We start from the raw sequence: 16,569 nt of genomic DNA, 5'->3' as shown, positions 1-16,569 counted from the left end.
TTAATGCCGCGACGCCGGGGGCGGTCGGTCCTCTGCCAGCCCCCAAATGAGCGTCGCAGTCGTAAAGCTCGCCGCACTATCGTCGCCCCCGCCGCCCCCGCCACCGACGCCGCGTCCTTGAGATGCGTCCTGCCCCAGCTCGTGCCTCGCGAAGCCGCCTACACCGCCTCCGCTGGCTTTATCGGCGGCCGCGCCGTCGCTACCACCACCACCACCACCACCACCACCAGCAGCAGCTCTAATTTCACCCCCACGAGAAGGTTAGCAAAGTTGGGATAACTGTTAGCTGGGAATTGAAGGAGGATGTTGGTGGAAGGGGGGGAGGAGGGGCGGGAGGGTTGGAAAGGAACGCAGAAGCCGGGATACACCGATGGAGTAGATGGGAATAGGAGGGGGCTGAGAAGAACGGAGTGGCTAACGATTTTGCAATTTCGTTGCTGCTAACGTGCAGGCGCAGTTTCCCGATTTCTCTTTCTCTTGGGCGCGATTCCTCGACGGAGCTTTCGATTTCCTGTTCGCAGATTATACACCCCGTCCTTCACTCTTATAAACCACGTTGTTTACTGCTGAGTACGCAGCGAAATCGGCTCTGGCTTTCGGCGGCGTAAGACATCGGTGGAACACAGTAGCAGTACTGCGTGCGACGTGGCAGAAGGAAGGAAAAGGACACGTAGAGTTCAACACTCCGTAAATCATGAGTCGGAACAGAGACTCGGAATGGACAAGGATGGTACAGGATATCGACTGCGTCCTGTCATTAAGGATCTTGCCTTTAGTTTCCGTAAGCATCCATCTTCGGAATAACACCGAAGAAATTATTAATGTACGAGATGGAGAATGGTTCCATCGCAGTTAATGTACCAACAGTTGTATACTGTGTATATCGTACCGTACAGACAGTACATATTCTCAGTAGTATGTGTTGCTGAAAAAAGTTTAAATAAAAGAAAATTTAAGAACACAAATGCATTTTCAGCAGAACCACAATTAAAGCAATCACACTACAAGATCCGCACAATATTTCCATATCAAGTTTACATTTTCCTGGGGTGCAACGATATTTAACAGAATACCATCTTATATAAGTGAAGAAATTAGGGACTACCACTAATTAATGTAATAATAATAACATTAATAATGGCTCTGACTCAGGTAAATCACAGAAACCAAGTTACGGCAATACCAGGAAGCTGTACTTCAGTACTGGACTGATAGTCCGCGTGATAAAAAGTGGCATTGGCAATTTTCGGAGAAAGTTCAAGGCGGAATAGATTATTATTAAAATTAGAAACCAAGGTCGCTCAATATGAAATAGTTCACGTAATGACGAGTTTCTAGTAAGTGTCATCCTCAGATTCTCAGATCCCCCAAAATATGATTACCATTCGGCCCTGTCGACATACTGAGAACATGTTCCAGTTATAACACAGCTTCACAGTGATTTATCAAATATACAAAACTTGCTAAACATGTTTGACAAACAAGGGTGGAGCTGAATTACAATATGTGGATCACGTTCTCAATATCTCGATGAAATAAAACAACTGTAAGATCTGGGGATCTGAGAATGGCAGATAGTGTCCAAACCGGTCATGAAATAAGCTAGTTCACATCCGCTGATGATGGGTTCTAATACTATAAATTACAACACTAGATTGCTGCAACAACATATGTAAATTGTATAGCAAAATAGATAATGAAACTATCTGCTCCTGGCTGACCGATGAAATCATAAACATGGGAACTTAAGAACTGATTTTTGCTGTTTCGAAACAAGCCATCAGTACTAACGCCTTCAGAATCAGAACAGATAAATCAAGAAAGGACGCCAAGCGCAGACTCTGCAAAGAAGCTGACGAAACAATTGACCATAGCTTGAGCTACCGCGAAAATAGCGCTGTGTCGTTACAAGCAGAGTGACTGGTGCGGTACCACTGAGCCACCGGAGCTCGATTCAAAGTTACCATCTGCCGCTGGCAAGTAACTGGTGGGACAAAAGCCAGAAAAGTGGCCGAAAACGAACATGCCAAATTGCTTTGGGAGTTAAGACTTCAGTCAGATCAAATGCTGGAAGACAATACGCAAGACATCACAAACAAAGAGGGAAACGAAGTGTGGAGCCCAGGCACCACCATCCTAGGTGATAGCAAAATCAGCGAGAGAAAACTTTAGAAACTTTCCACGTATGCGGAGTTGAAAAAATGGTTCAAATGGCTCTGAGCACTATGGGACTTAACATCAGAGGTCATTAGTCCCCTACAACTTAGAACTACTTAAACTAACCAACCTAAGCACATCACACACATCCATGCCCGAGGCAGCATTCGAACCTGCGACTGTAGCGGTCGCGCGGTTCCAGACTGAAGCGCCTAGAACCGCTCGGCCACTCCGGCCGGCCGGAGTTGCAACTGTAACTGTAGTGACCCGGGCGCAAACCAGTGAAACTAGTTTCGGCAAATTGGCACCAGTACCAAAAGATTTTAGTGGGCACTTGAAAATCATCGGCGTTGATAAAGTATCCACCTGCCAACTACAGAAAGCCTCTTTACTGGGATATTTACGTAATATCCGCGACACACTAAGCAGTTCTATAAGCTTTAGAAATGTCCGACTGGTGATAATATACTAAATCTAGCACAGTGAATTTATTTGCTGTCTTTACTGTCATTATTAATAGTAAGTAAAAAGGTAATTCCGCGGTGAAGCCCAGAGGGCCTCATGATGCCGACCGGCAGCCGTGTCATCCTCTGCCATATGGCTTCAGACGAACGCGATATGAAGGGACATAGAGCCAGCACACCATACTCCGGCCGCTGTCGGCTTTCCAAAACTGGGAACCGATGCTTCTCATTCCAGTAGCTTCCTCATCTGCCATCACAAGGCTGGTGGACTCTTCGTTCCACTCTTTGCACCAAGGAAAAATCGCGGCAGTACCAATAACTGAACCCTGGGCCTACACGTGGCAGCTGGACGGGCTGACCACTCGCTTTCAGAGATGGGCAATCAGTACTAATAATAATAATAATAACAATGAAAAAAGTACCTCACAAGCCCCTTTTCCTTATTTGTTTCTGCTTAAGAATGGAAAATTCCTGCCAGCTTCATAACGAGTATCAATATTGCTTAAAATAGCTCCATGATAAGTAGTACTGTATTATATCTAGTCTTCTTCCAAAGGTAAAAGATTAAGCAATCGTCAACATGACGTTGGTTTGAACACCACAGTGCGTTGCTAGCTTAGGACTTTTGGAGAGGATATGCGGCTAGTTACAGGGGTTTTACAGTTTGACGTTGACTCCGAACCATGAGGGAACTCGGCTTTCTCGAATTAAAAAAAAAATTTACGAAGATGGAAGAAGTAGTAAGTGGAAGAAGCATCCCTAGAATCGATTAGAGACTAAACCCGAAACCTTTGCCTTGGTAACCTGAATGTTTCCTACAACGCCACCCAGTAGCATGTCGCACATATGGGTAAGTAGTATGTACTCGTGTGAGTATTAAGCTACCGCTACAAGATAGAATGTTTGACAAAACCATACAATAAAATTTATAATTGGGATATCATATGACTTGCCTGTCACATGTCACAATGTGATATAGTTTCCTTTTTCTGCCACGTTTTCATTGGGAGAACTGGCAATGTTTGTTTAGGAGGAGAGAAAATGGTTCAAATGGCTCTGAGCACTATGGGACTTAACATCTTAGGTCATCAGTCCCCTAGAACTTAGAACTACTTAAACCTAAATAACCTAAGGACATCACCCACATCCATGCCCGGGGCAGGATTCGAACCTGCGACCGTCGCAGTCGCGCGGTTCCGGACTGAAGCGCCTAGAACCGCTTGGCCGCTTGGCTACCGCGGCCGACTGGGAGGAGAGATCTGAGTTTTTGTCGCTGAGAAAGTGCGATCCCTATGTAGTCTTTTGTTCCTATTTTTCGGCAGGAGACGGTTAGTGGGTCTCACGGGGAGAGGGGAGCATTCATTGGGGGCTGTGCAGTTTTGCGGAAATTAGGCCACTGAGCACTCCGTGCTGAGGGCAGAGGCCGCTGTCGTTTCCAGAGTAATTGAACATGACACTTTCGTCTTCTCTGTACGGACAGTTGGTTGTTTTTACTTTTAAATTTTTGTGCCTGCAGTCGAATGGGTGACCCCTTCCACAACGCTTGGCTCAAAGAGTTTGATGAGTCGTTGGGACGCTAATGCAAGCCAGAACCATCCTCGTGTTTGTTAATGTGCATTTTGTGCGCCAAGAATGGGAAATTTCTGCTGCATTCTCGTGCTTTTCCGTGTAATAGGTGGTACTCTGGTTCGTCCCATTGATAAATGCATTGTGTTGTCCTTTCCATAATTCCAGCAGTGCGATCCATAATCTGCGCAGTTAATAACTTTCTCGTTCTGAAGCGCAGCTTCTGTTGCCTATTTGATTATAATTTATGTGTTTTTTGCCTCGTTCACTTTCAATTAGCAAGCTCGCTTTTTCTCCATACAGTTTTCCGTATAATAAGTTAGTTGTTTTAGAATAATTTTGTGTAACTTTTATTGAGATTCTAGAGGACTTTCGACTCTGTCAGTTTTATGTGAATTGCGCGCTTCATAAAGATCAAATAAAAAACCTGTTGTACTCAAGACTTGCCTTATATTTCAAGATCCTGTAAGTGAGCTGCAACTTCTCCATGATTAGGCACAAAAGAGTTTTGTCTTGACTGTAGCAGAGAACACATGGCAGCCGCAAGTGGCTTGCACCACTGTTGCATTTTATTTTAATTCTGACTGTCTAACGCTGTCAGATATGACCGCAGCTTTCGTATTTTTTGGTACGTTATGCTGTAACATTTAGTTTTAATTTTGTCCGAAGAAGGTGTCCCTTGTGACACCGAAACGTAGGTCACAAATTAATTGTGCTCGGGGCCGAGGGCTGTGATTTTCAAAATTTTGTATTATACGACAGTCGCTGATTGACAGCCATGTTAAAAACATTATTATTTGAATATTTAAGGAGTGTGTGCACAAGAGAAAGCATGAATGGAGTGAATACATAGACAGGATGGACGAAGGGCGGGAGACTGTGAAAATCGTACGAAATAAATCACCAGCTGGTGTAACTAATATTGACCGTCCAAGCGAACGATGGGGTGATAGTCTTAGGGTAAACTGAGGGTTACTGAAGGAAACAAGCTTCAGTCTAGGTACAATGGAAGAATAAGAATAATAAACGCTTATATTCCACGTACTTAAAACAACGTTCAAATATGTTACATACAATTTTGTAAAGTCATCTGTATTAATTTGCCAAATATGTACCAAGCGATTCTCTCTGATGATGTGAACTCTGCTTTGTGTAGTGTCTCTACTGTCCTATATTTTGTACGGAGTTCGTGCGAAGTGTTCTGCAAATGGAGGTAGAGTGGTTTATGAGGACGCCGAAAACAGCTGTATTATTTGCTCTATTTGTTTAAAATTGTGCTACCATAATATGTGAAGTATTGAGGAATACAAAGACTTAAAGTTCAGATATTGTACTTCATTTAGTATTTGAATAAATACCTCACGTTCACTATCCTTTCATCAGCTTTCTGAGGACTAGAAGAGGACAACAGACATTATAATGCCTCTAATGAAGGCAACCAATGCATCATCAAGATAATCAGATAAGTAAAAAATTCACCTTTTCCAATTTCGATGGAAGTCACTTCAAATAATGACTAACGTCTAATTCCAAGACAAGTTATTGAAAATACTTTATTCCCTTTACATACACGCATATATTAGACCTCGTAACGACACCCACAAGGAGAAAGGAAGATATAAAAAGAAGTCTACAAGTAGCCTTAATTTAAGGAAGACATTTCTGAAAATGTACGTTTGGTGCTAAGCACTGTATGGCAGTGAAACATGGAGTGTAGGAAAACTGGTACCGAATAGAATCGAAGCATTTGAGTTGTGGGTTACAGAATAACGTCGAAAATTAGGTGGACTGGTAAGATAAGGAATGAGAAGGCGCTCTGCAGAATCGGTCAGGAAAAGAATATACTGAAAAGAGTGACAAAATGAGGGGACATAATGAAGGCATCTGTTTCGACATAAAGGAATGACTTCTATGGTACCAGAGAGAGCTGTAGATGGTAAAAACCGCAGAGGAAAACAGAAATAGTGGAATACGTCCAGAAAATGATTGAGGACGTAGGTTGCAATTGCTACTATGAGATGAAAAGCCTGGTACGAGAGAGGAATACGTGGCGGGTCGCGTAAGCCAGTCGGAAGACAGATTACTGAAGAAAAAACTACAGTAGTTCTTTCATTTTAGTCTCACAATAGTACACCTATTCACACAGTAGCATCATGAACACTGGCTAAGTTATAAAAACGGAAATATTCTAAACGTCTGATTTAGAGCAGCCCACCGCAAATTTATTTACGCGTTTCATCAAACTGCAGCCTTACGCACTGAGACTCATTGTAATGTAAAATTTCGGAAAATAGAAAGTAACAGTTCAACATGCAGACTAAACATTGACCGTTACAAACGGTGCTTTGGTCTTGTTCAACAAGGCTAGGAAAGGAAACAGACCGCGATTCCTTTTACAAGCAATCATTTAGTGGAAGCGATTTAGTGATGCGGATAATGTGAAGCAGTAAGGCGGTGATGGAATATCATATTCTCTTCTAGTGAATACGTGCCCGATGCTCTTATCGCTCCACGAACGGCGCCCTTTCTGTATAAGACAGCTAGGTGGCGCGCATGTAATTACTTCAGTTTTATATTTGAACAAACTGACGCTTTACAAAGCACATTTCAGACTACTCGTCTTTATGTTATAGACGAGATACAGTAACCACAGCTATACCTAGGAATACTTCGCTTCACGCTACGAGGAAAGCAAAAACTATTCTTTTTTTCTATTCTATCAATTAGAAATGGTTGGTGAAACCCTGCGCCTGCAAAACAATGGTTCCTTAATAACATTCGCTGCTGACAACGCCGAGAGGATCCTTCAATAATTTCCCACCAAGGATTCGGGAAATAATTCCCATTATCAAAGGTGTTTCTCCTCTATTAAGGCAAATTTAGGCAGGCGGTATGACAGCCTGGGGAGAGCCAGTCCTGACAAAACTCTACCATCTGGTGAGCAAAATGTATGAGACAGGCGAAATACCCTGACTTCAAGAAGAATATAATAATTTCAATCCCAAAGAAAGCAGGTATTGACAGATGTGAAAATTACCGAACTATCAGTTTAATAAGTCACGGCTGCAAAAAACTAACGAGAATTCTTTACAGACGAATGGAAAAACTGGTAGAAGACGACATCGGGGAAGATCAGTTTGGATTCCGTAGAAATATTGGAACACGTGAGGCAATACTGACCCTACGGTTTATCTTAGAAGCTAGATTAAGGAAAGGCAAACCTACGTTTCTAGCATTTGTAGACTTAGAGAAAGCTTTTGACAATGTAGACTGGAATACTCTCTTTCAAATTCTGGAGGTAGCAGGGGTAAAATACAGGGAGCGAAAGGCTATTTACAATTTGTACAGAAACCAGATGGTAATTATAAGGGTCGAGGGGCACGAAAGGGAAGCAGTGGTTGGGAAGAGTGAGACGGGGTTGTACCCTCTCCCGGATGTTATGCAATCTGTAAATTGAGCAAGCAGTAAAGGAAACAAAAGAAAAATTCGGAATAGTTATTAAAATCCATGGAGAAAAAATAAAAACTTTGAGAATCGCCGATGACATTGTAATTCTGTCAGAGACGGCAAAGGACTTGGAAGAGCAGTTGAACGGAATGGACAGTGTCTTGGAAGGAGAGTATAAGATGAACATCAACAAAAGCAAAACGAGGATAATGGAATGTAGTCGAGTTAACTCCGGTGATGCTGAGGGAATTAGATTATGAAATGAGACACTTAAAGTAGTAAAGGAGTTTTGCTATTTGGTGAGCAAAATAACTGATGATGGTCGAAGTAGAGAGGATATAAATTGTAGACTGGCAATGACAAGGAAACCGTTTCTGAAGAGGAGAAATTTGTTAACATCGAGTACAGATTGAAGTGTCAGGAAGTCGTTTCTGAAAGCATTTGTATGGAATGTAGCCATGTATGGAAGTGAAACATGGGCAAGACGAGAATAGAAGGTTTCGAAATGTGATGCTACAGAAGAATGCTGAAGATTAGATTGGTTGATCACATAACTAATGACTAGGTACTGAATAGAAATGGGGAGAAGAGGAGTTTGTGGCACAACTTGACTAGAAGAAGGGATCGGTTGGAAGGACATATTCTGAGGCATCAAGGTATCATCTAGTATTGGAGGGCAGCGTGGAGGGTAAAAATCGTAGAGGGAGACCAAGAGATGAATACACTAAGCAGATTCAGAATGATATAGGCTGCAGTACGTACCGGGAGATGAAGAAGCTTGCACAGGATAGAGTAGCATGGAGAGCTGCATCAAACCAGTCTCAGGACTGAAGACCACAACAACAACAGAGTGGATTGCAGCGTAGTAGAACCACTGGACTTGCATTCTTGAGGAAGAGGTTCAAATGCCATTCTACTCAGTTAATTTATGTTTTACCGGTGGTTTTCGTAATCCTATAGAGCAAGTGCCATGGTGATTCCTATGACAAGAACTCTTGTCACTTCAATCTGAACTTTTCATAATTTTAGTTTCCCTACCAATTAGTGTTTTACATTATCGTTTTTATCCCTATCAAAGAGCCGTCTCCAGATCACTGTCCAACGTAGTAGATTTGAAGTATAACGTATGTTCCTCAACAACGCTATATCCACCAAGCTGGGTAGAGATCTGAATATGACATTTCGGCAATACTGAAATTTGTAATGTAAAATTATGAAATTGATCTGCAATAAAATAATCGAATTTAAACAATTGCGGAAATCACCGACTTCTTCACATTATTGAAATATGTAGCTTCATGAGACACGAACTTGTACTCAGTCTCTAATGCCTTCGTCGTTAATAGGACGTTCAACATTATTCTTTCTAACTAAAATTATTCATACAGCACTGAAGAAACAACAAAGAGAAAATGAGAGATGGCGTTTATGGACCTCATGTACATTTATATTTGAATTCTATTACATAGGAAATATTGTAAAATGCAATCAGTGTCTTTTGATTATCTGTCAGCTGTATCATACACGTACTAAGTAGACATTGTTTTACGTATATGAAATGACTGCCTGTTACCTTTACTACCGTCTACATTTTTGCAGAGCATTGGCAGTCCCAGATGTGCATACTGAACGTTACTGAAGCTCTTTAGGCCGGCCGAAGTGGCCGTGCGGTTAAAGGCGCTGCAGTCTGGAACCGCAAGACCGCTACGGTCGCAGGTTCGAATCCTGCCTCGGGCATGGATGTTTGTGATGTCCTTAGGTTAGTTAGGTTTAACTAGTTCTAAGTTCTACGGGACTAATGACCTCAGCAGTTGAGTCCCATAGTGCTCAGAGCCATTTGAACCATTTTTTTTAAGCTCCTTAGGACGAGAAATGCTAGTTACCCAAAAAATATGCTTATCTCTTCATACTTCTGTTCCTTTCGCTGTACGTGTTTGTGTCGTTTCCTTAGAAACCACTGAGTTTTTCTTTTCATTTCTCTTTCTATATATAAAAAAAATCGTTACTGCGATCCCGGGTGCGAATCGGACACTCGAAGAAGCAACGATCCCCCTCTATTCTCCTCAGATGGGGATGAAACGTTGGGTTTTAATGTGAAACCCATCCAACCACGGCATAACAGACAGGATTATTTTGTTAAGTCTGAAATTTCTTGTGATGAAAATTTACATTTTCCTGCTTCATAGTCCCACAGTTACCAAGGGAACCGACTTTATTAAAGTTATCATAATGAGCTAGGAGTCGTTTAAGCTATTACATTCAATTGGCAGGGGAAGAATGGCTAAAAACTGCAGAAAATGGTCTAAGGCGCTAATTTCTCAGACAAGCCTTCATTTGTAACGTTATTGACGGCAACCGGGATACCGCTGAGACGATGAAAACTTGCGACAGGTTGGGAGCAGCCCATCCCCCTCCACCCGCCGCCGGGTTTTCGACAGGTGCATTAATCAGCCGGTGCGGTGAGGTGCCTGCGGCGCAAGTTGGAGGTGACGGATGGGGGCTGCGCGCTCTTCATTAATGCCGCCACAGGCTGGCAGGTGCTCGACAGACGCTGCGGCCGCATCGCCTCTCGCTCGCAGCCCGCGCCGCGTCCACAATTCCATGTCATGGGAAACAGCGCGCCTCTGCATACGAATCTACGTAGGGCGTCCAATAAGAAACCTAATACTTCTTTTCCTCGGCCGGTTTCACTTGAAGACTGCCGAATCTTTTGTGGGACGTCGCATAATGTTCCCGCTTCAGCCTCTAGAGAATCATGAAGTTCCAATTATTGGCGGTGCTATACGTAGCCTTGAAAATGTCGCCTGTAACAGAACTGCGTGCCCTACAGAGACCTGACATTGAGTTTCTGTTGGTGGAAAATCAGAGCATTATAGATATTCATAGGCGCTTGCAGAATGTCTGCGGCGATCTGGCACTGAACAAAAGCACGGTGAGTCGCTGGGAAAGGAGTCCGTCATCATCGCAACAAGGTCGCACAATCGCGTCCGATCTCTCACTCGCCGGCCGGCCGCACATAGCTGTGACTCTTGAAGTATTGAAACGTGTGGACATTCACTCGAGGTGATCAACAGATCACAGTCAGACTGCTCACTACTCAAATGGACGTCTCTGTTGATAGGGCTGACACACTTGTCTACAAGTTGGCATACTCAAAGGTGTGCGCCCGCGGAGTTCCTCACCGCCTAACGGAAGATAATAAAGAATGGAATTGCTTGTGAGCTATGAAGCTACTCTTGATATCTTTCGCCTAATATGGCTTTATCACTACCAACCGGAAACAAAACGGCAATCCTTGTAGTGGAGCTACTCCACTGCTCCTCCGAAGAAAAGCCGCACACTCGGCCTGTAAACTCATGGCGAATTAACTCGCCTCTGCATATGAATCTTCCCATGGCCGGCCGGAGTGGCCGAGCGGTTCTAGGCGCTACAGTTTGGAACCGCTTGACCGCTTTGGTCGCAAGTTCGAATCCTGCCTCGGGCATGGATGAGTGTGATGTCCTTAGGTTAGTTAGGTTTAAGTAGTTCTAAGTTCTAGGGAACTGATGAACTCAGAAGTTAAGTCCCATAGTGCTCAGAGCCATTTGAACCACTCTTCCCATGAATATTCTGTACTATGCACCCAGATCGGTGTGAGAAATTAAAATAATTTTCCGCGCGTAATTTTTTTCCAAAGGGGAACTTCTTTGTTTCTTTGGACCAGTTGTGACGAGGGAGCGTTACTAATAATTTGAAACGTGATGTGTTCATTTTTGTTGCCGCCTCTTATCTATACGAAAGACCCCGCATGCTAGAAGACCGCCAAAGTGGGACTAAAAATTCATTTGCTCTGCCGGGTGGTTATAATTAAATTAAAGAGCTCAAGTGTATGATGTAATCATCGTATGGCAGCGAAAATAATGCGAAATCGATTTTCGCTGTCAAAACTTGAGGTCCAATTTAGGCCACCAGGTCCAGATCTGGTGCTGTGAATTCAAGAAAATGACGCAAAGAAATCTTTCCATATGTAACCGATTAGATCCGGGACATGGGCAGAAAAGGTCAAAAAGTGAGACAGGGATAATGTTGATTCAATTATTAAAGGCCGCTTACCCACTTTGTTAAATATGAGCACAGCAGGCACATACGACATGCTGCATCCGTAAAACGACGTGATCATTAGTTGCTCGCAGCAGTTCCGGTGAATTCTGAGCCACTTGTTCCTATACACTGGCGTTCAGATCAGCTGGAGACCGAAAGTATTCCCGAGAAATGCGTTCTTTTCGAGAGCCAAAATCACGTGGATTCAGATCAGGTCACCCATCTGGAAAGGCTTTGGACTTATCTCGTTCGTGGGAGGCTGCGTTGAGCAGTTCTTTCGGTAGGCAAGCGACATGAATTGCTGCCCCATCTTTCAAGAAAACTGTATTTTCCTCACAGTTGCGCTCCCCACAAAGCAGGAATCACATGCTGTAAAAAGAGGTCTCGGTGTGGTACACATTACAGGCCATCTGTGTGTACTCTCTTCAATGAAGAACAGACCGAGAATAAAGGTACTTGTGAATCCACACAACATAATCACATACAGCTCTTCGTTCACAACACAACTATTTAATAGTACCCAAATTCGGCAACTCTGTGTATCCACTGCATCCTGTAATGTAAAATGTGTGTCGTCACTCCACAGAATACTGCCCGCCCACATGTCGTCAACTTCGATCCGTGTCAGAAACCGAAGAGCAACCTCGTCAATAACTTCCACCGCAATGGGATGCCTTCCTCTTCCAGGTGCTACACCAAGCTCACACATGTTTTGGAATTTCGTTATCAAGTTCTTTAAACCGTTTAACAATATCCGGCCTCTCCTCAGACCTTTCAGTCGGCGATACAGCCTCAATGCAGCAGTGTAATTGCTGTCGTTCACATAAAACAGTTTCAATAACCATACACGGTCTCTCTTTTCCACAGTCTTACTGTTCTCTCACGCTATGGCTTGCAAACGACAGTGTGGATTTTATTCCGTCATACAAATAGTATACAGTGCCAGATTTGAATCTGGTTCCAACAGTTCGAACTAATTTGCTTCCTAGTGTAATCACCTCCGCATTGACGCATAACCATATCTACCAAGTTTCGCTGCCATACGATAATTACAGCCTACACAGTATTTCCCTGAGTAGCTATACTTTATTTGTTTCCACCGAGTATTTACACTGCCTACATCCGTCAGGTTAGCCGAGCGCGCTAACGCACTGCTTCCTGGACTCGGGTAGGCGCGCCAGCCCCGGATCGAATCCGCCTGGCGGATTAACGACGAGGGCCGGTGTGCCGGACATCCTGGATGTGGTTTTTAGGCGGTTTTCCACATCCCCCTAGGTGAATACCGGGTTGGTCCTCACGTCCCGCCTCAGCTGCACGGTTCGCACTATTCCATGGGTTACACTAGTCTGTCCGCAGCTCGTGGTCGTGGGGTAGCGTTCTCGCTTCCCGCACCCGGGTTCCCGGGTTCGATTCCCGGCGGGGTCAGGGATTTTCTCTGCCTCGTGATGACTGGGTGTTGTGTGATGTCCATAGGTTACTTAGGTTTAAGTAGTTCTAAGTTCTAGGGGACTGATGACCATAGCTGTTAAGTCCCATAGTGCTCAGAGCCATTTAAAATTACACTAGTCGCACACAGACAGTTGTGGTACAGTAATTCTTCCCGGGGGGTGCGGGGTGGCGTCGGGAAGGGCAGAAGGGCGGCAGGAAGGGCAGAAGGGCATCCAGCTACCCCTTCAACTAACATTGCCTTATCCGATTAACCACGTCGACCCTACGTCTCCGTGGGAAAAATGGCAGAAGCCAAAGAAGAAAGTATTTATACTGCCAGAAAAAAGTGAAGCACTTACACGGGGGAGAGAAACAAAATAAAACTAAATGGACTGAGAGGGTATGCGATGTTATTTTAGTGATTACAAAATCGAGTCAAATCCACAAAGAGCTTAGTAAATGTGCTCACATTTCAGTATGGCGTTGCACCCTCTGGTCTGGATACGCGCACTGATTGGTTGCGAGGGGTGTCACAAAGCTGTTGTATCCTCTTCTGAGGTCAGCTGGTTCACAACTGTTGTAACTAGTCCTTTATGTACTGCACGGTGGCATTGGGACAGGTATGACCACCGACATGATCGCACACATGTTGTAACCGGGACAGACCTTGCGGTCTTGCCGGCCACGCTAATACCTTAACAACGGCCAGGCAGTTCAGACAGATACGTTCCTTGTGTGGCCCAGCGTTGTCCTGTTGAAAGATGTCACTGCGATGCTGTTACGAGAGACCTTACTCACAAGGTCGTGACATAGGATTGTGCCGTCAGAGTTCCTCCAATCACTACCACCCGTAAACTGATGTCATGCAAAATGGCCCACCTCATCGTGATGATACGTGTCGGCCCTCACACAGCTGTACTGTTGTGGCTCTCCAAAACGTTGGAAAAATTGTACCTGTACCCAGATCGTCGTCACAGTCGCCAGTGACTTTCACCCGAGGTAATGGAGAACCGCGATTCATGACGGATCAGTATATGCTTCCCGTCATGGTACCACCCCAAATGCAGCCGTTTGTGTTGTGGCAGCTAACTCATGGGACTGTAGATCCATAGTGCGCTGGTCTCTGACCAATGGTGCTCACTGAAGAAAGAGTGATACTTGTTTTGAGATGACAGACGCGTATGTGAAGGGATTACTATGTGGTTTGTGCACATTATGACCATCTTCTCTTGTGGTGGTCATACGTGGTCGACCAGAGCCTAGCCAATGAATAAGCCTGGCCGCACGTTCCCACGAATTTCAACATCGGGCCACAGTCCCAACCGAATGCCACATATATATGGACACTGCACGATTCAACAGTCCGACCGAATGGAGAATCATAATGGGACCTCTTTCAAACTGTGTGAGCTGTTGATAACGCTTTCTCATGCGAATACGCAGCATTTCCTTGGCCTTCACTATCGTTATTATTCACGCCCCGTATATACCCTTCCATGCTCTGTGCACTATGGGACTTAACTTCTGAGGTCATCAGTCCCATAGAACTGAGAACTACTTAAACCTAACTAACCTAAGGACATCACACTCATCCATGTCCGAGGCAGGATTCGAACCTGCGACCGTAACGGTCGCGCGATTCCAGGCTGTAGCGCCTAGAACTTCTCGGCCACACCGGCCGGCAAACAGGAACAGAAATAATGCATTCTGGTGGTCGTCCTACGTGACACAGAAAATTGTGACTCTGCTCATTTACGTACCCATCGATGGTGTATACGAGTGCAAAGTTACATTAACATCCATCCATGACTTCTGGGTGCTTCACTTCTTTGACATACAGTTATATGTATATGTTACATCATCCCAGAAAAATAAGTGTTTGAAGTAGTTTTGTGTAAAGTGATGCAGATACGAATCCGATATATATAGTGTTAGTACGCCTGTTAGGCGTTATACCTCGCACTTGTTAGAACTGTCATTAACTAAATCTCAGGGGATAGGCCCGAGACCGGCGTACAAAAAATGACTAGTTCTTGTTATCTTGGGAGATGTTCACAGTCATAAGAAGTTTCTTAAAAGATGTCATTGCCGTTGACTCGCTTCATCTCCTGCCCGTAACGTCAGCGTGTATGCCCGAGACGTTGTTGCTAGTGCTGGTTCAGTGTCGATGATAATTAGAACAACACCATTACTCAGCTGATCAAGGTAAATCTTTGTCCTATCTTTCTAATTATAACGAATACTAGTCTCGTTGTGCCACTGTCTGCTGTTACTGATATTGGTCTATATTCGTATAACCAGAAATTCTTAACTTTCTTCCATTTCACTTCAGTGACCTCCAATGGGTCTATTTCTCTTCAGTGTCCTTTATCCTATATCTTGACAAGTTCTACATGTTAATTTTTCGATTTGAAAATGTTAGTGACAGAGACTGGCCAGATGCCCTTGCTACCTTCACACTCGCCTTCCCACCCGCCCCCTCACCTTTCACCTGTTGACAAATTGTGTACATGAACTGTGTCTCTAATGTTATTCCATGTGAAATTGAGCAAAAATGTTCTAAATGTTTGAAAATCGTTTAACTGCGGTGAGGCGTGGGTACAAGGCTGGCATTCACATAATGGGATGCGCGAAACCGCCTAAAAACCAAATCCAAGCTGGCAACCACTCCAGCTCTCGTCATTGACACGCTGCGCGTCTCGTGGAGTGCCGGAAGCGGTGTACTAACAAGCTACTACTCCTGAAAGAGACGAGGTACTGGCATAAGTAAAGCTGTGAGGACGCGGCGTGAGTCGTGCTTGGGTAGCTCAGTTGGTAGAGCACTTGCCCGCGAAAGGCAAAGGTCCCGAGTTCGAGTCGCGGTCCGGCACACAGTTTTAATCTGCCAGAAAGTTTCAAGAAAATTTGAATTGCAATCCCGTCATATCGCATTAGGAATTAGCAAAAACCAAGCAAAACTACTTTACCCGGTTGGAAAGATGCAAATCGCCATCCTCTCAACTGCAAGTAACAGTTTGCCCTCTCGGTCTGTCTCCTTCACGAGCTGTGCATCTTGAGACCAGATTGTAGTCAAAGGAAGATTAGGCATTGAAACCCCGTCGACGAAAGGTCAAAGAATGACTGTGTACAGAGATCGTTTAAAGAAAGATATTGTGTTCTTACAAATAAACCTTCCTGTCGTTTACAAAAAACCATCGGAACTCCAGCCCTAATGGTCAGACGGGGATGTAAAATTTAATCCTTCCGCATACGAGTCCACTGCACCCCCTCGCAGGGTAAACTGCACGGGAACATTACGCTGAGCGAGAGGAAGGGCGACATTTAGACAGTCACCGCAGGGGCGCTTTGCGTGCGAGGGAGCATCACCGAAATTACGTAGCGAGCGGAAATATCCGTCTACCGTTCTGCAGAATTACTTACGACGAGA

The 16,569-nt window shown here is 44.3% G+C and overlaps 1 protein-coding gene across 1 annotated transcript; it reads right to left on the bottom strand.

The window, feature by feature from the left end:
• Window positions 1-10,242, bottom strand: LOC126484810 (uncharacterized). Its single transcript, XM_050108407.1, has 2 exons — window positions 10,103-10,242; window positions 1-238 (listed from the first exon to the last, which is right to left on the bottom strand). Exons 1-2 carry the CDS (start codon window positions 10,240-10,242, stop codon window positions 1-3), a joined length of 378 nt encoding a protein of 125 aa, XP_049964364.1.
• Between the last annotated feature and the right edge of the window lie 6,327 nt (window positions 10,243-16,569).

This window comes from Schistocerca serialis, chromosome 6, assembly GCF_023864345.2.
Source record: "Schistocerca serialis cubense isolate TAMUIC-IGC-003099 chromosome 6, iqSchSeri2.2, whole genome shotgun sequence".
In the NCBI taxonomy this organism is placed as follows: Eukaryota; Metazoa; Arthropoda; class Insecta; order Orthoptera; family Acrididae; genus Schistocerca; species Schistocerca serialis.
Note: the sequence above shows the minus strand (reverse complement) of the source record. Positions and strands in the feature narration are given on the sequence as shown.

Bases quoted from the DNA above. Each gene is read 5' to 3' on its own strand.
- LOC126484810 (XM_050108407.1), bottom strand. From the start codon at position 10,242: ATGACATGGAATTGTGGACGCGGCGCGGGCTGCGAGCGAGAGGCGATG. The intron at 239-10,102 runs GCACCTCACCGC...GGGTGAAATTAG, and splicing joins ACCTCCAACTTGCGCCGCAG to AGCTGCTGCTGGTGGTGGTG.